Source organism: Mobula birostris, chromosome 19 (genome assembly GCF_030028105.1).
Source record: "Mobula birostris isolate sMobBir1 chromosome 19, sMobBir1.hap1, whole genome shotgun sequence".
In the NCBI taxonomy this organism is placed as follows: domain Eukaryota; kingdom Metazoa; phylum Chordata; class Chondrichthyes; order Myliobatiformes; family Myliobatidae; genus Mobula; species Mobula birostris.
In genome coordinates, this window is record NC_092388.1 from 14906690 (window position 1) to 14930912 (window position 24223).

The following is a 24223-nucleotide window of genomic DNA, read 5'->3' on the forward strand; positions in this document are numbered from 1 at the left end:
AGAGAAAGCAGGATCTCCCAGTGGCCACACATTTTAATTCCACATTCCATTCCCATTCTGACATGTCTATCCACGGCCTCCTCTACTGTAAAGATGAAGCCACACTCAGGTTGGAGGAACAACACCTTATATTCCGTCTGGGTAGCCTCCAACCTGATGGCATGAACATCGACTTCTCTAACTTCCGCTAGGCCCCACCTCCCCCTCGTACCCCATCTGTTACTTATTTTTATGCACACATTCTTTCTCTCACTCTCCTTTTTCTCCCTCTGTCCCTCTGAATGTACCTCTTGCCCATCCTCTGGGATCCCCCCCCTTGTCTTTCTTCCCGGACCTCCTGTCCCATGATCCTCTCGTATCCCCTTTTGCCTATCACCTGTCCAGCTCTTGGCTCCATCCCTCCCCCTCCTGTCTCCTCCTATCATTTTGGATCTCCCCCTCCCCCTCCCCCTCCCCCTCCAACTTTCAAATCCTTTACTCACTTTTCCTTCAGTTAGTCCTGACGAAGGGTCTCGGCCTGAAACGTCGACTGTACCTCTTCCTACAGATGCTGCCTGGCCTGCTGCGTTCACCAGCAACTTTGATGTGTGTGGCATGAGACAGATCGATTTACTAATGTATACACAGTTATAATTAAACATTACTTGAGCTTTCTCGTGACACATCAAATGGGAAAACATAATACTGGGGTGTTTTTTTAACCAATAACTAACTGGATTAAACATCACACATAAAAGTTGCTGGTGAACGCAGCAGACCAGGCAGTATCTCTAGGAAGAGGTACAGTCGACGTTTCAGGCCGAGACCTTTCGTCAGGACTCGTCAGGGTCTCGGCCTGAAACGTCGACTGCACCTCTTCCTAGAGATGCTGCCTGGCCTGCTGCATTCACCAGCAACTTTTATGTGTGTTGCTTGAATTTCCAGCATCTGCAGAATTTTTGTTGTCTGGATTAAACATTAATTTTGAATGTACCTTGCACTCTACATTGAGCCTTCACAAATCTAGCCAAGTAGAGGCATCTCAGAAGCCACAAAACTGGTGGGTACAGGTACCAGGGATGACAGGGCTGGTGCCTATGCAACTGCAGCCATGTAAAGAGACTGGAGTTCAAATCGCGCCATGTGGATGTGAAATTTAAATTCAATATATAATCTGGAGTTAGGAAGAAAATAAACTCATAAGGAACAATGATGACTGAAAACTTACTGTATTGTTGGGGAGGGGAGGTACTCAGTAAGTTCATAAGTGATCTGGAGAGGAGGATACCCTCACGTAGGGAGATAGTTTAATCGTGATCAGTCACTGTGCATCGGTAGTTAGCGAGGTCTACCTCGGAGCATGCGCTGTTTGAATACACGAACGGCTCCAAGGCCGTTTGGTTAGTTTCGGAGCATGCGCGGCGCCGGCCGTCGGGCGTGGAAGGCCTTGGAGCATGCGTAGTCTCGGGAGCCGGTCTCTTGGGGTCTGGTGTCAGGCGCACCACCCGCTTCGCCCTCCAGCTTCCAGCCTCCCGGTGGCGGAGGCGGCTCGGGTTTCCGCTTCCCTGTCATATTTAGTGAGCGGTACCAGCACGGTTCCTCGGTTCCTTTATCTGCTCCGCAGCATGGGGAGGCGAAAGAACAGACCTAGAGACCGTGAAAACACCGACCGCAAGCCTGTAGGTATTAAAGTGGTCGGGCGCGGCCCCATCACTCTGTGCCCGTAAATGACCCTCAAAACCGGCTCTGCCAGCAAGCCACAGGCTGTAGTATATTTATGTTTTGTTGGGTTTCCGGCACCTTTCAGATGGGCCACACCAATTAACCTAAAATCTGGTTTGCTTTCACTGATGGTTTCACGCTCTCTCGCAGGCCTCTTCTCGTTTTGAATCCACGTTGCCGATGCTTAAACCTTGTGTTCTAGTTTCTCTCCGGCCACAACTGGAATCGTCCCAAATCTCAGAACAAAGCAAAGTAGGATTGGGGAACGTGGGGACGTAATTTCTGGGACAAAGTGTGTGGATTCAGAGATAGTGGTTTGAATTGCCTCCTGTTACAAGAGGGCATGTGCTTGGCCCAAGCCTTTTTTCCTCCCCACAGGGCGTGTGTACGGGCATCCTTAGCCACGGGGGAGGTACCGAAAGACGGGAGGGTAGACAATGTGGTTCATTTATTTAAGAAAGGCGTAAGGACACGGGCTAGGGAGCTATAGATCGGTCTGCCGAATGTCGGCGGTGGGAACTTTACTACAGAGGATGGATTCTGAGAGACGGGATCTACCAACATTTGGAAAAAGCAACGACCAGCATGGCTTTGTGCATGGGAAATCGTGCCTCTCAAATTTGACTTCTTTTGAGAGGTGATCAAAGATTGGTGAGGGCAGATATTACCCACGTGGATTTTTAGCAAGGCCTTTGACAAGATCCTCCTGCATGAAAGGTTAGATCACAGGAAATCTAGGATGAGCTGGCCAACTGGGTATATAATTTCATGATGTCTACTATTGATGTTAAATCTGATTCTGAATTGGCTTGGTTGGCAGTGGAGAGTTGTTTTCCAGATTGCAGACCAGTGAACAGCGGTGTGGTGTAAAGATCAGTGATGGGTGCATTGTCTGACATCTGAGTATATAGCTGGCATGGTTAATAAGTGTGTGGGTGCCACCACAATTGGTGGTATAGTGGGCAATGAAATAGGTTGGAGACTGCAGGTGCTGGACTCAAGGTGTTGGTGGAGCTCAACAGGTCAAGCAACATTTATGGAGAGAAAGAACAATCAGTGTTTCTGGAGGCTTCAGTCCAAATAAAGTGTCTCAATTGGAAACAGGATAGATAAGATGAATGGTCAAAACTCCCCCCCTTCTCTCCCCCCCCCCCCAGATTAGGGGAGTCTTAAAACTACAAGGCATCAGTATGTGAGAAGGGGACCTGAGGGGGAAAGTTTTTCTACACATGGTGGGGGGCATGTGCAACAAGCTACTAGAGCTGGGGTTCCCTACGTTTTTTTATGCCATGGACCTTTGCCATTAACCGAGGGGTCTATGGACCCCAGGTTGGGATTTGCCATTTGAAATCTCTCCTCTCTCACCTTGACCCTATATACACTAATTTTTGCTTTGCTTTCCCTGCGGAAAAATATTGGGTGTATTCGCTCTATCTATGCCCTCCTGTCTTCTTTGCAATCTTTCCAGCTTAATGACCTCTTATCTATAATGCCGTGACCAAAACTATGCACGCAACTCCCGGTGCAGCCTTGCAAATGTGGAGGTGGATGCATTTACAATTTTTTTAAAATTCTGGTAATTTGGATCAAAATAAAGCAAGAAGTGTCGTGGAATACACTTCAAGTTTAAGATGGCGCTATTGAAGTTGTGCAACAACTTTCTGGTAATCTGGTATTTATACTAGTCAAGAAATATGACTACAGACATTACTAATAACACCTTTTCTGAAGTAAATTGTGGTCAAATATCACTGCAAACAATCAAGAAGCAAGCAGAGGCGAAGCTGATTTGAAGGATGAGTCGTACTGATGTATTGCAAAGCTGGAATGCAACGTTTTCTAGATGCATTCACAGATAGAGTTGGTGTTGCTGCCGGAGTGAAGGATTTGGAGAGGAGTCAATAGGGAAGAGTTTCAATGCCTGTCTGCCTAACCCGGATGCAAGTTTGGATCGCATTAAGCGTCAAGCTGATTTGGTGAGATTGAGAATGGCTTCTGGCTCTGCCGTCTGTGTGTTTCGCTGCACCAGGGCCAGATCCTAGAGCGAGGTACTACTCCGTGCTTGGACAATTTAAGTGTCGGCCCAGATAGACTGGAAGGCCTGAGTGCAGAGGGGAGGGTCAGGCTGATTTCACTTGCTCTCCCGGGACGTTCATTCTTCTCTCCGGTGGCTGTCATTTCTACAAGTTTTGCAGCATTTTTGCCTGCTAAATTATGGACTTGAGATCGAGGCTTGTGCATTCTGCCCTGGTTGCTCCAGAGAGCAGATCTAAGACTCAGTCTGGTTCAGAACGCTGTCTGATTCGATTGTTTGCATGATGTGTGTTATTTTTCCTCTTTCTCTGCACAGTGGTTATGGTCTTTTTTTAAATTGGGTTCTTTGGGTGTATAATTTATACATTCTTTGATAATAAATGTACTTTGGAAATGGGCCAAATGGAACTGGCTCAGATAGAGAACTTAATCAGCATGGCTGAAGGGCCTGTTTCCATAATTCATGGCTGTATGACTGTATGTGTACAATATGTTGATTGTCCATTGTGCCATGCAAAGGAACCTTTACATCATAATTACAGTGAAGATTGGAGTATTTGTTCTGTAGTTGAAAGTACAATGTTCTTGCCATAAGTTGTATGATCCTTTGTATTTTACAGGGTTGGGGAGCTGGCTACCAAGAAATTATTAAAGAAAATAAACTCTATGAAGAATATTACCAAGGGCAAAAGATTGTTCCTGAGGGGGAGTGGGATCAGTTTATGGCAGCCATGAGAGAGCCTTTGCCAGCTACTTTTCGGATAACTGGATACAAGAGGTAATTGAATTAGAAGATAAGCTGCTTTATTTTTCTATTGTGATTGCAATAATACTGTTAATGTGTACTGTTATGAAACTAAACTAGATAACAATGTTTGTGTTCTTTGCACCCTGTTTTATCTGAAAAGCAGAACATTTGCTTTTGTGTTGGCCTCTGTCCAAAACAAAAGTACAACAGATGCTGAAATTCTGAAATAAAAACAAAATGTTGGCAGTGTTCAGCAGGCCAGACAGTACCTGTCAAATATGATGCAGAATTAACGTTTCCTTGACTTGAAATGTTAGTTCAGCTGATTTACATAAATGCTTATGGAAATCATTTCATTTTGTATCCCTTTGTAATTAGAGCTTTGACTTGCTGACTGACAGGCCACAGTCAGTAGGAATTGGCATTGTTGCATCCAGAGATAATATTGTCATCTTCACAAATCAAGAATAAGGTGAAGTTCTTGTGAGGAAACTGCTGCATATACAAGGGGTACCCTTCCAGTAAACTTGACAGGGTCCATTTCCGCAGGCCACAATCATTTTTGTCTTTTGACCTTATTGGGTGATTTATTAGTTCAGGTTTGACCAACTGCATCATGCTCCAGTCTTCATGAACTCAGGTCAGAAAGTTAACCATTCCAAGGAGAGGTTGCGAGATGTCTCCCATTCTCATAGATGAGAAGCAAGCCACACTTCAGCTGGTCTGGATTTGGATAGAGTCATTTCCTGTCCCCCAGCCCTGTGTGCACATCTCTGAAAATACTGGTCAGTGTTATGTTGCCTTTTTGGACAATAGTTTTGTTTATACATATTAGATCAGCTCCAGTATCTAATAAGAAATCAGTACATTCATTTTCAATCAGTTGGGTAAATAAAGACTGTTTTTCGCTTGATTAGGGTGAACGAGCTGCAGAGGAGTTTGTCATTTTTAAAGTTTTGAAATGACGTTATTTATGTCAAAGCGTTGCCTTTGTTGATCAGTAGTCATTTGCTGAAACAGTGCCATCAGGCCAGGGTCTTCCAACATTGGTGGAGTGAATGGTTCAGCTTATTGTTGAGCCTGTCTCTGTTGACCACCTTGTTTCTTTGGCCCAACAACTTTTATCCAATGTAGCATTTTATCACAATGGTGACATGCTCCTTTAGGGATTTGGTCCTGCTTTTTTCATTGGTCAGCAGGAGTTCACCATTTCTGCTCTTACTCAAACTTCCATCTATTTAATGATATTCACTATTAATAATATTCAATAATTGACTGTATAAGGTGTTGGGTTCATTCTAATTTGATTTTGTTAACCTGACCATTCTGGCAACATTTGGTTTTAGGCCATCCATGAAGGTTGACTTCAGTGAACTATAGTCAAATTCCACTGTTAACTTCATTTAATGTTCACACTGCTGAGTAGTTCAACCATGCTATCCTGTAGCATTCCTCCTCATATTCAGAGACATCCTTGGAATTCCTTTGCTTGCAACCGATTACCTTTTCCCAATCTGTTAGTGTTGAACCGGAAAGTTCAGTCCAGCTATCAAACTTTTTTTTTAGGATGTGGAATCTCTTTGAACCATGTATTAATTTCCTTGGCTTCAGCAAGTTGATGGGAAAGCACTTGCCTTCTTTCTTAGGATCCACTGCCATTCCTGCACAGCTTCACTTGGTCTTCATTGGAGCTAGTCAAGGCATGGCTGCCAATCCTTTGACTTACTGGAGGTCACTGTCATGTCGGTGTCACATCCATTTTGTAATTCCTCGAAGTTCGGATAGAGGCATTGCTTTGGATTATTGCCTGGTGTAGGGCATATATCTCAGGGGTGGGATGGGATTGGTGAATCAGTGATAGGACCCTGCTCTGCCCGTTTGTACTGTTCGTCTCTTAGCTTCATATAGTTCACTTCGATTCTTACACATTTCTGCTTTTGTTTTCTCAAGTCTTCAGCTAATGCACAGATTTACTCTTTAAGATTTTCTACTGTCTCTGTCACACTGACTTTGTAATTTGTCACCATTCTCCTAGTCATTTTTCACTTGTTCAGCTGTCGCTTGTCTATATTTTTCACAATCCATATCATCCTGAGTTTGTAACTGAACATGTTCTCTTTTTATTTTGATACAAACTGCTAGGCTCCATCCATTTTTCTCCCATCCCTCAGCATCCTTTGAATCTCATTCCATGCCCTTTTAGTGTTGCTCTGCAGCCATACTCAACGTTATTATATTTCATTCTGATTCCTTCACCCATCTTGTCCAGTTGGAATACTTGGTTTAGTTAAAGAGACTGAAATCAACATTAGACCATATGTTCATAAAATGGAGGAGCAGAATTAGGTCATTTGGTCCATCACGTCTGCTCCGCCATTTCATCAAGGCTGATCCATTTCCCCTCTCAGCTCCAATCTCCTGCCTTCTATCCGTATCCCTTCTTGCCCTGAACAATCAAGAATCTGTCAGCCTCTACCTTAGATATACCTGATGACTTTGGCCTCCACAGCCACCTGTGACAATGAATTCCATAGATTCACCACTCTCTGGTTAAAGAAATTCATCCTCATCTCTATTCTAAAAGGACATCCCTCTATTCTGAGGCTGTGTCCACTGGTCCTGGACCATAGGAAATATCCTCTGCACATCCACTCTATTGAGGCCTTTCAACATTCGATTGGTTTCAACTAGGTCACCCCTCAATCTTCTGAAATCCATGTGTAGAGGCTTAGAGCCATCAAATGGTCTTCATGTGACAAGCCATTCAATCCTGGAATCATCTTCTTGAACCTCCTTTGAACCTTCATCAGTGTCAGTACAACCCTTCTGAGATAAGGGGCCCAAAACTGCTCACCATACTCCCATGGTCTCACCAGTGGTTGGCTAGACCACAGGTCAAGAATTGCATACCCTTCTGACTATTATCTGATAGGAAAGCGATTGAAAGCCTCCAGAAATAATTTGAGAACGTTCCCAGGACTGTAAGCTTTTAACTTGTGAGGAAAGACTGGACAGGCTAGGATTGTTTTCTTTGAACACAGACCAAATTATTTGAGGCATGTACATTTGAAATGGCATAGAGTAAGTATGAATGACATGTTTCTTTTAGCAGAGTCTGATAAAGGAAATAGTCTGATGATGTGGACTAATTGCAGTTCCTAGAAGGGTTAGTGGGGAGATGCAGAATTTTTTTCAGCCTGTGGGATTGGAACTGCTATCTTAAAAAGTTAGTAGACTGAGAAAACCGCCTCCGCAGTTTTGACAAGTACATTGATATCTAATTGAGAACAGTAGCTGTATGGCTACAAGCACAATGCTAAAAGATGTGATAAAGTTGGGACCACATTATTGACCAGTGCAGAAGTAAGAGACTGAATTGAGGTGTCATATATTTTGTGAGATTCTATGAGAACAGCCAAGGTAATAATAAGTATTAAGTTATTTTTCTTCTTAAAGTTTGATATTACCCAACAAGATTGTCAGCATGAATACTACCAACCTAAGTCCATGAGCTATATTATCTTAAATTAGTTTATTTAAATAGTTGTTAGGTATTGACATTATTTAAATTGAATATGTAAATTCTGTGCCAAATGAATGCGGATTGATATGAGACAACAAAGTATGATGATAGTGTTATAGATGGAAGCTTACATGAAATGCAAATGGCATGCTGACTCAGTCAGCATGTGAAGTAGGCTTTTTCCAGGTCCTGTATCAATATACCTTTGGTCTGCTCTACAATAAATTGGCCTTTCTCTTAGTATGACTTGTATATAAATGCATTCAAAATTAAAGTTCTTTCCCAAAAGAGTTGTTTTCTTTAATTTAAAATGTATTTCCATAGGTTATTGAGCAAGATTTTATTTTGTGGTACTTCCTGCAACATTTGTGTCATTTATTTTTAGAAGACCGCAAGACATAGGAGCAGAATTAGACCGTTCTGCCATTCCATCATGTCTAATTTATTATTCTTCTCAGCATCATTTTCCTGCCTTCTCCCCATAACTTCTGATGCCCTGACTAATCAAGAACCTATCAACTTCTGTCTGAAACATACCCAATGACTTGGCCTGCACAACCATCTGTGACAGTTAATTCCACAGATTCACTACCCACAGCTAAAGAAATTCCCACTTATTTCTGTTCTAAATGGACATCCATCTATTCCGAGGCCGCGTCCTCTGGTCCCAGACAACCTCCACCGTAGGAAACATCATCTCTGCATCCACTCTATCTAGGACTTTTAATATTCAATAGATTTCAATGAGAATCCAGCAAGTACAGGCTCAGAATCATCAAGTGTTCCTCATCTGTTAACCCTTTCACTCCTGGGATCATTCTCATAAACCACCTCTGGACTCTCTTCAATGCCAGCACATCCTTTCTTAAATAAGGGACCCAAAACTGCTCAAAATACTCCAAGCACAGTCTGATTGATGCCTTATAAAGTCTCAGCAGTACATCATTACTTCTATATTCTAAAAAAGTTGTTTTTTTATTATGTGTTTCTGAGTATCTCAACCTCATCTTGATGATCTCCAACACTTTCCAACCATTGAAGTCAGGCTGACTGGCCTATAATTTCCTTTCTTCTGCCCCTCCCTCCCTTCCTAAAGAGTGGAGTGATGTTTGCAATTTTCCAGTCCTAAGTAAGAAGGTAGAAAACAGGTGAGCTGCTGGGATCCGAAACAAAAACAGAATTATTGGAAGAATTCAGCCAGTCAAACATCATTTGAAATGAGAAAGCAGTTCACAGTTAAGGTTGAAGACCCTTTATCAGAATCGCAAGTTTCTGACAGATAAGGAACTTTATTTTCTTGCATAAAATGTTGTAACTTTTTTTTCCCTCTTTCTCTTTAAAGTCATGCAGAAGAAATCCTGCATTGTCTAAAAAACAAATACTTTCAAGAACTACAAGAATTAGAGGTGGAAGGACAAAGGATTGAAGCTCCACAGCCCTTGAGCTGGTAAGAAATGTTCAACAATATTAGTGCTGCTGAAGTTATCCACGTAAGAAGACTTGTAAAAATGATTTTTTCCATGCAGGTATCCAAGTGAATTGGCTTGGCAAATTAACATTAGCAGGAAGATGCTGAGGAAGTCACCAGTCTTGGAGAAGTTCCATCAATTCCTTATTAGTGAGACTGAGTCTGTAAGTATTCAGGAATGTTTCACTTTAAAAGACAGCCTGCTAAGATGATAAGGGAACATCGCAAGGTGTGCAAGGGAATGACGTTATGTAATTTGGTTACAAGAGTTGCAAAGATCTCAAGCACACTCGTGAAAAAGTTAGATTACAAAGTAAGTAAAAATATTTGAAAGCAGTTGTTACTGTGATCAGATACACATCACAGAGCATTGATTTGTTACAGCAATTCTGGTTCTGCAAGCTGAACAATCACCCCTCCCATCCCTTCCCTGACCACATCTTAGTTCAGAGTGAGTCAATAAGTTATGAAACTCAGTGGTTTAGCCTGGCCAGTGTGGTGAGTGTCAAGGACTGGCAGCAGCAATTCTGTGTGTTGCTGAATCTCCTGATCCTGTGTCCTGATGGATGTGACAGAAGCTTTTGACTCCCCCCTCTGTTCGGCTGCATATCCCTCCCTGGCCCAGAGATTTCTCGATGTTGAAAGAAGCTCATGATAATGATGACCATTTCATGCTTTGGAAGTGTTGGCAAAAGGCTGACCCTCAACTAACTTGCCACAATTTCAGTGTAACTGAACCACTAAAGTAACGTACAGTGGCTATCTGCTAGGGATGATTGGACAAGCTGGGGCAAATGATGTAGCTACGTATTGCCATCTTGGGGTCTAGAGGTTGCACCCTTGCTAGCACCATGACTAAGGCTATTGTTGCAGACTGGCTGCATGTGATGCAAACACGGACAGAATGCGTGGAAGAGTAGATGTTGCTAGTTTATGCTTATGCTTATTTTCATTTCTGAGAACGTGCCTTGGGTGCTAAGTGTGATAACAGTACATACATCTAAAGAGGAGGAAATGGCAGGGTTATAAAAAGAAACGCAGGTGGAGGGCCATGTTGAATAATTATTTTAAAGAACTGGCATGTAGTTTCCTGCAACACTCATCAAAGTTGCTGGTGAACGCAGCAGGCCAGGCAGCATATGTAGGAAGAGGTGCAGTCGATGTTTCAGGCCGAGACCCTTCGTCAGGACTAACTGAAAGAAGAGTGAGTAAGGGATTTGAAAGTTGGAGGGGGAGGGGGAGTTCCAAAATGATAGGAGAAGACAGGAGGGGGAGGGATGGAGCCAAGAGCTGGACAGGTGATTGGCAAAAGGGGATACGAGAGGATCATGGGACGGGAGGTCCGGGAAGAAAGACAGGGGGGGGGGAACCCAGAGGGTGGGCAAGAGGTATATTCAGAGGGACAGAGGGAGAAAAAGGAGAGTGAGAGAAAGAATGTGTACATAAAAATAAGTAACAGATGGGGTACGAGGGGGAGGTGGGGCCTAGCGGAAGTTAGAGAAGTCGATGTTCACGCCATCAGGTTGGAGGCTACCCAGATGGAATAGAAGGTGTTGTTCCTCCAACCTGAGTGTGGCTTCATCTTTACAGTAGAGGAGGCCGTGGATAGACATGTCAGAATGGGAATGGGATGTGGAATTAAAATGTGTGGCCACTGGGATATCCTGCTTTCTCTGGCGGACAGAGCGTAGATGTTCAGCAAAGCGGTCTCCCAGTCTGCGTCGGGTCTCGCCAATATATAAAAGGCCACATCGGGAGCACCGGACGCAGTATATCACCCCAGTCGACTCACAGGTGAAGTGTTGCCTCACCTGAAAGGACTGTTTGGGGCCCTGAATGGTGGTAAGGGAGGAAGTGTAAGGGCATGTGTAGCACTTGTTCGGCTTACACGGATAAGTGCCAGGAGGGAGATCAGTGGGGAGGGATGGGGGGGACGAATGGACAAGGGAGTTGTGTAGGGAGTGATCCCTGGGGAATGCAGAGAGAGTGTGGGAGGGAAAGATGTGCTTAGTGGTGGGATCCCGTTGGAGGTGGCGGAAGTTACGGAGAATAATATGTTGGACCTGGAGGCTGGTGGGGTGGTAGGTGAGGACCAGGGGAACCCTATTCCTAATGGGGTGGCGGGAGGATGGAGTGAGAGCAGATGTACGTGAAATGGGGGAGATGCGTTTAAGAGCAGAGTTGATAGTGGAGGAAGGGAAGCCCCTTTCTTTAAAAAATGAAGACATCTCCCTCGTCCTAGAATGAAAAGCCTCATCCTGAGAGCAGATGCGGCGGAGACGGAGGAATTGCGAGAAGGGGATGGCGTTTTTGCAAGAGACAGGGTGAGAAGAGGAATAGTCCAGATAGCTGTGAGAGTCAGTAGGCTTATAGTAGACATCAGTTTCCTATTGTTTCCATGTAGTTTCCTATTGTGATTTTTATGACATTGCAAATTTAAGTATGCATGGATTGAAGTTCAAGATGTCTACATTCTATCTAAAGTAGAATACTTTAAAATACTTAGGTTCTTTATCCTCTAGATACTGTGCCACTTCTCATATTATGTTGTTGTACTGTCTTGAGGTTGTCCCATGTTTTCATAGAATTGTCCCTTTTCCCCAGGGAAATATCAGTCGTCAAGAAGCTGTCAGCATGATCCCTCCATTGCTTCTCGATGTCAAGCCTCATCACAAGGTACGTGGGATTGAGTTGTAGAGCTCAGAAACTGGCTGGCCCAGTCTATCTGTGTTGACCATCACACACCCATTCCATCTAGTATCCTGTTTTTCATTCTTTTGAATCTCTTGGCTACCATTTTTAAGCACAAATTGAGATAGCCAATTAACCTACTGATTAGAATGCTTTTGGAATTTGGGTGGAAAATGAAAGACCCTGACCATACTTGGGGCTTTGGAGGTATGTGGCAACAGTTCTAACCATAGCAATGTTGTGTAGAGTCATAGCAAAGAACAGCACAAAAACAGGCCAACTGCCTACTCCCATCGACCTGCACTGGGACCATAGCCCTCTGTACCCCTACCATCTACGTACCTATCCAAACTTTTCTTAAACGTTGAAGTTGGGCTCTCATACACCACTAATGCTGGCAGCTCATTCCATACTCTCACGACCTTCTGAGTGAAGAAATTTTCCCTCATGTTCCCCTTAAACTTTTCACTTTTCACCCTTAATCCATAACCTCAAGTTGTAGTCCCACCCAACCTCAGTGGGGGGAAAAAACCTGCTTACATTTACACTATCTATACCCTTCATAATTTTGTATATTTTTATCAAATGCCCTCTCAATCTTCTACATTCCAAGGAATAAAGTCCTAACCTATGCAATCTTTCCTTTTAACTCAGGACCTTCAGTAAACATCCTTGTAAATTTTCTCTAAACTCTTTCGTCATTATTTACATCTTTCCTGTAGGTAGGTGACCAAAACTGCACACAATAATCCAAATTAGGCCTCAGCTTTGTCTTATACAACTTCAACATAACATCTCAGCTCCTGTACTTAATACATTTATGAAGGCCAATGTACCAAAAGCTTTCTTTATGACTCTTTCTACTTGTGACACCACATTCAACGAATTATGTACCTGTATACTCCCAATCTTGGTGTTGTCAGCAAATTTGTTGATCCAGCTAACTACATTATCATCCAGATAGTTGATATAGATGACAAACAACATTGGACCCAGCACCGACCCCTGCAGTGCTCCACTAGTCACAGGCCTCCAGTCAGAGAGGCAACCCTCTACGACCACTCTGGCTTCTCCCACAAAGCCAATGTATAATCCAATTTACTACCGAGTGACTGAACAACCTTGACCAACCTATCATGTGGGACCTTGTAAAATGCCTTGTTAAAGTCCACATGGATAATATCTGCTGACTTGTCTTCATTCACTTTCCTGGTAACTTCCTCAAAAAACTCTTAAGATTGGTTAGATATGACCTACCATGCATAAGCCATGCTCACTATGCTTAATCAGTCCATGTCTATCCAAATACTTGTATATTTTGTCCCTTAGAATGCCTCCCAATAACTTTCCCGCCAGTAATATCAGGTTCAGGGGCCTATAATTTCCTGGTGTTGTTTTTATATTTATTATTGTGGAACACTTCAAAAGTGTATGTTTTTGTTTAATTTAGAGCTACTCTTTATAAATAAATCCATGTATGGAAATTAAAAAAACCACGGTAGTATTAACCTTCAAAGTAGTTTTGGTTTACTGTAACTGAACTCGAGGCATTTAGTAGAAAGATGTAAAAGAAAAATTAAATACACTGTGTTTAAAAGTTGGGACATATATGTAAATAAATAAAAAGGAATGAAGTTTGTGAAGAAAACCAGGCTTTTTTTTAAGACGTAATGGAAGGGATGAAAGATGTGTTATCAAAAGATGACAGGTAGCTACAATTGCTTGGGTAGGAGATGGCTGAGACTTAAATTATCAAATTAGGAGGAGGATTGTGCGACTTAACCACTTCCTTGGGTTCAAAACTGATTATTGGTTTTAATGAAAAATTGTTTATTATAGAATTTTGCTTAAATATATTACTGTAAATCTGAATTTGATGTGGCTTAAGTCAATGTTCCTTAAAGATTGTTCTGCAGAAAAGTGCTGAACATATGCCTTGCATGATGATAAAATTGGTAACCCTAGCATTTGAACTAACTCATTTCTGAAATCATATTGACATGATTTCATAAGACAGATTAATTTTTTGTAATTATAATATTTTCTCAGGTTACAGTCAACAATAAAATCCGCCATTGTACTAAATATTTTCAGTATAAATTATAGCATTATATATTCATTACACACTCTGGCCACTTTGTTAGGTACGTAAGTGGAACCTGGTTTGGTTTTCTGCTGTTGTGGCCTATCAAAATCAAGGTTTGACGTTGTACATTTGGAGATGCTGTTCTGCACACCACTGTTGTAATAGATGGTTATTTGAGTTGTTGTCGCCTTCCTGTCAAATTGAACCAGTCTGGCCATTCTCCTCTGGCCTCTCTCATTAATAAGGTATTTTTGCCCACAGAACTCCCAGTCACTGGATCTTTTTTGTTTCTCGCACCATTCTCAGTGAACTCCAAAGACTGTTCTGTGTGAAATCCCAGGTGATGAGCAGTTTCTGGGATACTCAAACGGCCCTGTCTGGCACCAACAATTATTCCACAGTCAAAGTCACTTGGGTCACATTTCTTCCCCCATTCTGATGTTTGTTCTGAATGACAACTGAACCTCTTGACCATCTTGCATGCTTTCATGTGTTGAGTTGCAGTCACATGATTGGTTGATTAGATATTTACACTAAGGAGCAGATGTACAGGTGTGCCACTGAGTGCTTTGTGTGTGCATATTTTTTCCGGATTTGCGTGGTTTGGTAAATTCATCCTGAACTTTGTTCTGAAATATTTCTTTTTCATTGTTAGATTCTTGACATGTGTGCTGCGCCTGGATCAAAGACTGCTCAGCTGATTGAGATGTTACACTCTGACATGAATGTTGCTTTCCCAGGTAATTACTTTTTTCCAGAGTTAATGCTTTAATTCACTCTCCTAACTGAAGAAAAAATAGAACAGCACAGGAAGAGGCCTTTTAGCTGTGCTGACAATGGTGGTAACTTCAACTAATCTTATCTGCCTGCGCATGGGCTATGTTGCTCTGTCCCCTACCTGTTCATGTGCCATTTTCTAAAGGCCTCTAATATGTTGCAATTTTATGTGTTTCCACAATGTCGTCTGGTAGCACTTGGAACTCTGTGTTAGATAATCGAGGAAAACCTTGCCATGCAAGTCTCTTTAAACTTCCCCTCTATCACGCTGTGGGAGGCAGGGTTAAGATAAGTCAAGAAAAGTATACCAAGAACAGTCATAGTCAAGACCATGATCCCCCATGTCATACAACATGGCACATAATGATGATTTATCACCCTAAATCTATGCGCTGCGATATTTGACGTTTTTATCCTGGGGAAAGACTAACCTACACTATCTATGCCTCAAATTTTTATATACCTCTGTCAGGTTGTCCCTCAGCTCTAACACATCATAGATTCACCAGGATTTTGCCTGTACTGGAGAGTATTAGCCATGAGGAGGTTGGATCCATCAGTCAAGTGCCTCTAACCTCCTTATAGCTATTCTTTCCAGTCTGGGCAATGTCCTGGTGAAAGTCATTTGTATTCTGCTACCATAGCAGAGCACTGCATTTGCAATGGCCATAGGTCTGATTTCAACGGCACGAAACTACTGTGCTGATTCAATGGCTTTTGGAACGACCTGGTAAAGGAAGCCATTGAAATAAAACTAGAGGAAAAGAATGTTGACAAAGATGAAGGTCTCGCTCCAAGTAAGAAGTGGAGTTCAGTTGTAAATAGGATGAGAAAGCAGAAACCTGATTGGATGGGAACTAACCAACTAGGAAGGATGGATTACGGGGGTATAAATACCACTGAACTAAACATGCCCAGGCATCATCCCTGAAGAAAAAGCTGACAGAGTTTGTCATTGAAACTTCAGCTATATGCGATACCTGAACATAGAAACATAGAAAATAGGTGCAGGAGTAGGCTATTTGGCTCTTCGAGCCTGCACCTGGCTGGAAGCCCGAAAAGAGTTTATTCATTGTATCTTAAGCAGTTGATTTAACATTTTACTAAATTGTATTTGTCCAATTTTCCTCAGTGTAGCAAGTTTGTACTAATACTTTTTTTTAAAAGAGGGTTTTGTAATTGCGAATGATGTGGACAACAAGCGTTGTTACCTGCTGGTTCATCAATCAAAACGCTTGCACAGCCCTTGCGTTATGGTAGTTAATCATGATGCATCGAACATTCCAAGGTTGCAGATGGAAGATGGTGATGGCCAAAGGAACGTTCTCTTCTATGACCGCATTTTGTGTGATGTGCCATGCAGGTACTTTTATATAATATGAATAACATAAATTGATTTCCTTCTTGCTGTCTTCGTGGCTAAGAAAAATACTTCCAGTGCAGCTAAAATTTTCATCTGATCACTTGTTATTTACTGTTCGTGTAAACTGATTCACAGTAATATAGATTTATCTCTGCATAAGTTGATTACTTGTTTATTATTTGGAAGAAATGGAGTTCAAGTAAATTTTACGTTCTAATGATGTGTTAAAATTGGATGTAAGTCTGTTACAAATGCATGCTTTCTTTGGCCTACTTGAAAATAAATTCATCTGAAACAATTTTTTTAAAAAAAAACGCCTCCCTGAATGTGCTTGTCTGTGCATCAAACATTGGCATTGAATTAAATTGAACCTCCATTGAAGCAGCACAAGTAGTTAAAGTGGTTATATATTAAAGTAAGAATTACATATTATTAGCAATGGCATAGAATACACGAACAGGGAGATTATGCTGTACTTGTAGGCCACATGAAGTTTGGTTTAGATCTGGTCACCATAACATGGGAAAGAGCTGATTTCACTGGTGATGATGCAGAGATTTCTGATGACTAGAAATTTTTAATCAGGAAAAATTGGATACGGAGGATTTTTCTTTTGAAAAGCGTGACTGGGATACAGAACTGAGATCCATAAAGTTATGGGCAAACCTGGATAAAGCAAATAGGCAGTGCCTATTTCTCTTACAACTCACAGAAGATGCTGGGGGAACAGTAGGTCAGGCAACATCTATGGAAATAAATAAACAGTTGATGTTTCGGGCCGAGACTCCTCTTAAATAAAATGAATTTATGTGTATTTAAGGCAGAGGTTGATAGATTCTTGATTGGTCAAGGCATGAAGGGATATGAGGAGAAGGCAGGAGGTTGGAGCTGAGAGAAAAAATGGATCAGCCATGATGAAATGGCAGAGCAGACTCAATGGGCCAGATGGCCTAATTCTGTTCCTATACCTTATGGTCTTATTACAAGCTAGTGGCTATAGATAAAAAGCAATGTGTAGAATGGGGCGAGTAACTTTCCATTCAGATGATGGGGGTCTCAAACACTCAGCCTGGAAGGTTGGTAGAGAGGGGTACCCTCTGCACAGTATTTAAAAGTGCAAGGACATGGAGCTGTGGACTATAAGATTGCAGGCATAATGCTAAAAGTTGGGTTTAGGTTGGTTAGCTTTTTTCCCCCAATTGGAATTGATATGATCAGCCAGATGTCCTCTGAAACTTTCCATGAGTTTACAAATTTCTCAAATTCTCTTATCTTTGTATAACTTGCTCAGTGAGTGGAAATCAAATAATGGCTTGTTCACTAGTCTTTCTGAACTTTGAAAACACTCTTCTTAATGATTATAGTGGAGATGCAACCTTAAGAAAAAATATTGATGTGTGGAGAAAGTGGACAACTAGCAACAGTCTACAGTTACATGGGTAAGCATGTGAGGAGCAGTTTGCTTCTATATTTATTCTTAAAGGAGCTACTCTTAAAGGTAGGCAAAATTGTCAGTTGGTATGCAACAAGGTTTGACTTAAGAAGTCACTGGTAAAATCTGTTTATGATTTAAATTTGATTGAATTTAAGGACCAGGAAAGCTTTAGTACTCTTCAGAAATTGCCATGCTTTGGCCTTGACTAGATGGATAGAATTTCCTGAGGTCTGGCTAGGGTGTGATTCTGACAGTGATCAGCAGCATGCTATTTTCTGGTGAATTTTGAATCAGAATCAGGTTTCAAAGCACTTGATGTGTTGTGAAATTTATACAGAATACAGAACAATCACTGTAAATTACATTAAGAGAATGAAGTTAAATAAGTAAAGCAAAAATAGTGTTCATGGGTTGGTTCATTGTTCAGGAATTTGATGGCAGAGGGGAAAGAAGCTGTTTCTAATAAGTTTTGGTCATCTTTGCTTTTGGCACTCGGCTATTACTCAGAAGTGCGATAATGAAGTGCAGATACACTTTTGGGGTGTAATGCAATTAAACTTTTTGGTTGCTATGAATAAGTCATCCAGTATTTTTCAAATTAATTTAGGATTTCTGTTATGTGAAGGTGGGAGGGGAAAACTGCCTTGTACTAATTTGGTTATCTGGTCCATGGGGATCTTGTCATTTCCTTTTCCTTGAGCCCCTTGTCTGCAGTATATTCATCACATCAGTTGTAATAATCCCATTTGGAATTTGTTAGTCCTTAATTTGAATTTGAATAAATCTCATTTATTGAGGCAATATATAAAGCAAATGTTAACGTGCATATTGTCCAAGTTTACAGCAGAGAATTGCAATCCGTGGTGTAGAACAGCTGACAGTTGGAGGAAGGATGGTCTACTCTACCTGTTCTCTGAATCCTATTGAAAATGAGGCTGTAATAGCAGCTATTCTTGAGAAGAGTGAAGGTGAGTCTTTCCAGTCTTTCATGCATTTTTGTTAAACTACTGGTGAAATTTAGCTTTTCCTGGATTGGTCTTGTTACCTCAATCCAAATGCAAACAACCTAAAATTTATATTTGAGCTTAACTTGAGAATGATTCTAATCAATGTGGGATATTTTAAAGAATGCTTGCATGTTGAAATGATTTCATAACTCCACTTAAAATTAAGTCTGTCTTTATTTAGTTTGCATCTAGATTTTGTTATTATTGCATTTTTCATTTTTTGTTTGAGATGAGGCTTTATGTTCCTTTATGTTCCTTTATTTTGTTTGGTATTATCAATTTTGTTGGGGGATATCCAACTCTGCCCTCTGAAAATTTGTAATTTTTAAAGGCTTAATACACATGCTTGAAGATGCTTAATCAAAGAACAACCTAGATGACTAGATGGTTATTTGTTATAGGAGCTCTTGAGTTAGTTGATGTCTCATCTGAACTGCCAGGATTGAAGCGGATGCCTGGTTTAACAACATGGAAGGTAATTTTTTTGAACTGAAAATCTTCCATTTTCCTCTCCAAGATGCATTAAAGTAATATGGTATTTTCATTCTAAACCTTAGGAGCTCAATGATCACTGTTAATGTTGAGTTAGAAGCCATTGTCATCTAAGCTTACCACTTATGGGAAAGATTGAATTTGAATTCCACGGTTGACTGGCTGGTGTGTGTACAATCTTTGTCTGTCCATGCCAGCTGTTGGGTGTGGGGAGGGAAACATTGTGGAATATATGAACATGAGGAGATTGGAAGTTTTGTTTTTACTTTATTTTGTATTGGTACACAATTGAATGAGTGAGTTGATTTTTTTTCTCCCTTCGAGTTGTATGATGATACAATCTATTTGCTGTCAGGTAATGACAAGAGAAGGTCATTGGTATGCTGAGTGGTCAGATGTGCCTGAGAACAAACACACCCAGATCCGCCCAACAATGTTCCCAATCAAAGACCCTCAAAAGCTCAAAATAATGAATCTGGAAAGATGGTTAGTTGTGGCCAGTTCTTATGCTAAGTGCAATTTATACAATATTTAAAATGGGAAGTAATATAACTGAAATTATGATACCTCCTAAATAGGAATGTAATTCATGCTGCGATTTCATTGAGCTTAAGACTAACCTTGGCCAAGTCCATGATTAACAAAAGCCTCAATCCACTTTAAAATATCTAAGGGGTTTTCTTCCACTAGGTCCTGTGTTAACCTTGTTGTTACTGTAAAATTAATGTGATACAACAGTGAAGTAATTTAAAACAAAGCTATTCTGAAATACAGAACCATTTGGGATTACTTTGTTAATTATTTTCAATAATGTTCAACTTATGTTAACTTAAGTCCATATGTATACAAATAGCATTACAGTGGGCTCTAGGTTGACTAAAATACAATGTCAATTTTAATATTTTGATGCTGTGTACGAATTGGATTTTGGCTTTCATTGCTATATTGAAAGAAACACTGGGCAAACAGGAGAAATGCTTTGTGTCTGACAACATATTTAAAACTCTTGTTCCTTTCTTCTCTATTGGCATTTTGATCGCATGAAGTTCTTAAGCAGTTTTATAAGATTAAATCTTAATAAATACTTTAAGAAGTCTTGCATAATTGTTGGTTCATAAGAAAGAAAACATGGTTCCATATTGAAATTTCATATTATGCATCAATTCAATTTTCTTTTAGCATTAGGATCTTGCCTCATCATCAGAATACTGGAGGATTTTTTGTAGCTGTTATGGAGAAAAAAGCTCCAATGCCATGGAACAAGCGGGAACCTAAGGTAATTTGGGTAACTTTCTCCCTTTGCTATTTTCTGTTCTTAGTGTTTTTGCTCCATAATCTATGTTTCACTGCTCCACTAATAAAGTGGACTGAGGAAGTATGGAGAAGACCCATGTTTATTCTTTTTAAGCCCAGCACCCCTATAAGGGCATAGGTCACTGACAGCAGCTTGATAGAATCCTCTACCCTGGGCCATTCTTTCAAGTTGTCCCCAAATGCAGACCATTTTGTTATCCTTCCTCTCCTATGGGTGAAGTCTTTTGAGCATCTGAAGGTGTTTCTATAGCTTTGGGTTTTTGCAGGGTGGGGTTGCTAGCTACTTGCCCAACCCTCCTCCTCTTGCTGCCGGGCTTGGCAGTGACCAGTAATGCACTGTGGTCCAGTGTGATGTGATTTGGTAACTAAATCTGCTACATCCCTTGAAGCAATAGGAGTGAGGATAAGGCCTTGTAAGTAAAGGATAATAGCCAATGTGAAAGAAAATATTGCCTTTAGTAGGAAGAAAGGCATCTAAGGTTCACCTTTTTGTTGTTGTCACCTTACAAAGAGCCAAAGTTTGTAGATTTGAGATTCTGAGTCTGAAAAAGGGTTTATCAAAAATCATATTCAGAAGGAAATAGGGTTGGAAGAGGGAAAAGAGGAATTGAGTGCAATATATTAGAAAAAGAGTGGATGCTGTTCAATAGGGCCGGTGATGAATTTCTGAATGCACTTTTTGGAAGTTGAAAGAAGAACACGGAAACTCTGGGTTTATTGAAAGGGTAGAAGCTGCTGAGGCATACGTATATTTGTGCTGAGTGTCATTTAAAACAATTAATCATTCTAACATGTTTTTTGCCCTTACTCAGTTAAGACACAAAGCAGCTGCAGTTAATCCTTTAATTGAAGGTGCTGATGAAAAATCTGCATCAGAGGATGAAACTAAATTAACTGATGGAGAGAAATCAATAGCGAACAAAGATGGTATTCTTTGGTAAGTTGGACACTAATGTGTGAAACTTAGCAAGCATTTTCTTCCAGTGTTATGCTACTCTTTCAGTTTCAGTGTTGATTAGAACAAACCTAGCATAGTACCTTAGTCTTTTAAGGACCAGGCAATATGTGTACTGATGTAGTACAATGTGAACTTGTGTTCTTGAATACTTGTTTGTATGTGGTGGGGAAGCAAATAGCAGATGCTCTTGCAGAGAGAAATGTTTAAATTTAAAGTTGCAGAGGCAATTTACAAGGATGTTGCCTGGATTGGAGGGCATACCTAGTGAGAATAGATTGTGTGTACTTGGCCTTTTCTCCTTGGAGTGACGGAGGACAAGAGGTGACCTGATAGAGGTGTATAAGATGATGAGGGGCATTGATCGTGTTGATAGCCAGAGGCTTTTTCCCAGGGTTGAAATAGCTAACACGAGAGGGCATAGTTTTAAGGTGCTTGGAAATAGGTACCAAGGGGATGTCAGGGGTAAGTTTATCACACAGAGAGTGGTGGGTGTGTTGGATGCACTGCCAGTGGTGGTGGTGGAGGCAGATACAGTAGGGTCTTTAAGAGCCCCTTAGATGGGTACATAGCCCTCTATTTTTCTAAGTTCTATGCACTAGGGAAATTCTAGGCAGTCTATAGAGTGGGTTACATGGTCGGCACAACATTGTGGGCTGAAAAGCCTGTAGCGTGCTGTAAATTTCTGTGTTCCATGTTATGTGCCATGTCATGTGATGTCGTTCCACAACCATGATTATTGGCAAATTGTTCTACAGAAGTGGTTTGCCATTGCCTTCTTTTGGGAAGTGTCCTTAGAAGATCTAGGTGTTCTTGTACGTCAGTCACTGAAAACAAGCATGCAAGTACAGCAGGCAGTGAAGAAAGCTAATGGCATGCTGGCCTCCATAACAAGGGGAATTGAGTATAAGAGCAAAGAGGTCCTTCTGCAGCTATACAGGGCTCTGGTGAGACCACACCTGGAGTACTGTGAGCAGTTTTGGTCTCCAAATTTGAGGAAGGGCATTCTTGCTATTGAGGGAGTGCAGTGTAGGTTCACAAGGTTAATTCCTGGGATGACGGGACTGTCATATGTCGAAAAATTGGAGCGACTGGGCTTGTATACTCTGGAATTTAGAAGGCTGAGAGGGGATCTTATTGAAGCACATAAGATTATTAAGGGATTGGACACGCTGGAGGCAGGAAGCATGTTCCCGCTGATGGGTGAGTCCAGAACCAGAGGCTGCAGTTTAAGAATAAGGGGTAGGCCATTTAGAACGGAGTTGAGGAAAAAATTTTTCACCCAGAGAGTGGTGGATATATGGAATGCTGTGCCCCAGAAGGCTGTGGAGGCCAAGTCTCTGGATGCTTTCAAAAAAGAGATGGATAGAGCTGTTAAAGATAGCGGAATCAAAGGTTATGGGGATAAGGCAGGAACTGGATACTGATTGTGGATGATCAACCATGATCACAGTGAATGGCCTACTCCTGCACCTATTGTCTATTATCTATTGTAAGATGGGTGACCCCAGCCATTAACAATACTCTTCAGAGATCATCTGCCTGGCGTCAGTGGTTGCATAATCAGAACTTGTGATATGCACCAGCTACTCAAACGACCATCCACCATCTGCTCCCATGGCTTCACGTGACGTTGAGCGGGGGTGGGGCGGTGAGGGGGTTGCCTATGCAAGTGCTCCAAGGGTCTCCTGCAGGCTTCTGGAGGGAAGGAGTGCCTTGCACCTCCTTTTGTGGAGTCGTATCTCCACCTTGCCAATTAGGTATCACACAGGGTTTCATTTAGGTTTTGGTATAAAAACTTTTTAAAAATACTTTAAAATCCATATGCTAATTGAGTAATAAACATTTTAAATTGTTTTAATTTAAAAGTGAAAAGTGATCGTTTGTTCAAGGTTGAAATGGAATGAATTAATCCTCTATAATTTTCTTATAAATCATTAATGAAATGTTTGCATTAAACCTTCTTTAAATTTCTACTTCAGTCCACCGCCGTCAAAGAAAATGAAGTTGTTTGGATTCAAAGAAGATCCATTTGTGTTCCTGAATGAAGATGATCCTCTATTTCTCCCAATACAGTAAGAGCTACTTATTTTACTTAAAAGAATAGCCATGGCCACTGATAATAGTCAACAGTTTAGAGTTGCATTGCGTGTTTTGTGCTCCTCTTGTTAATACTAAAATTGATGTTTTGGTAAAAGGTCATTAAATTGAAACATTTGGTTTTTGTTACTCCCCATTTGCCACCTTGACTGACTATTACTAGCATTTTCTGTTGTATATTTCCATCATTCTCAGTGATTTACTGTAGAAATACTTCTTGAATCTACTGCACTGTTCCTTAGATCAGTTCTGATCTGCCTCTCAACCCCCATTTTGTGCCTTTGCTTCATATCCCCTGACCATACTGCCTAACAAACATCAATCCTTGCATTTTAAAATTAGCATCCATCACTTTGTTTTGGGGGGAAGATGGAGAAAGGGGAAACTTTCAAATTTTTTGACTTGTTAAATGACCTAAAGCTCTGATTTTGGGCTTGTTTGTTCAGGTAAACTTCAAGAAGGATGTAGTATTTCTGATGTATGTATCCAAATTGCACAAGTTTTTGTTTAACAATAAAAAAGGACTTTA

The 24223-nt window shown here is 41.1% G+C and overlaps 1 protein-coding gene across 1 annotated transcript in view; it reads left to right on the forward strand.

Annotated features, from left to right (window-relative positions):
• Window positions 1-1390: 1390 nt before the first annotated feature.
• The window catches only part of nsun2 (NOP2/Sun RNA methyltransferase 2), a 33634-nt gene continuing 10801 nt past the window's right edge, over window positions 1391-24223 (forward strand). Inside the window, 18 exon segments of the mRNA XM_072283269.1 lie at window positions 1391-1408; window positions 1410-1457; window positions 1459-1542; window positions 1544-1582; window positions 1584-1658; window positions 4356-4513; window positions 9349-9453; window positions 9533-9638; window positions 12079-12150; window positions 14907-14991; window positions 16196-16391; window positions 17756-17830; window positions 18664-18794; window positions 19235-19308; window positions 19681-19811; window positions 20505-20601; window positions 21452-21576; window positions 23577-23669. Coding sequence (XP_072139370.1) covers window positions 1394-1408; window positions 1410-1457; window positions 1459-1542; window positions 1544-1582; window positions 1584-1658; window positions 4356-4513; window positions 9349-9453; window positions 9533-9638; window positions 12079-12150; window positions 14907-14991; window positions 16196-16391; window positions 17756-17830; window positions 18664-18794; window positions 19235-19308; window positions 19681-19811; window positions 20505-20601; window positions 21452-21576; window positions 23577-23669 — 1709 coding nt within the window. The 5' untranslated portion in view covers window positions 1391-1393.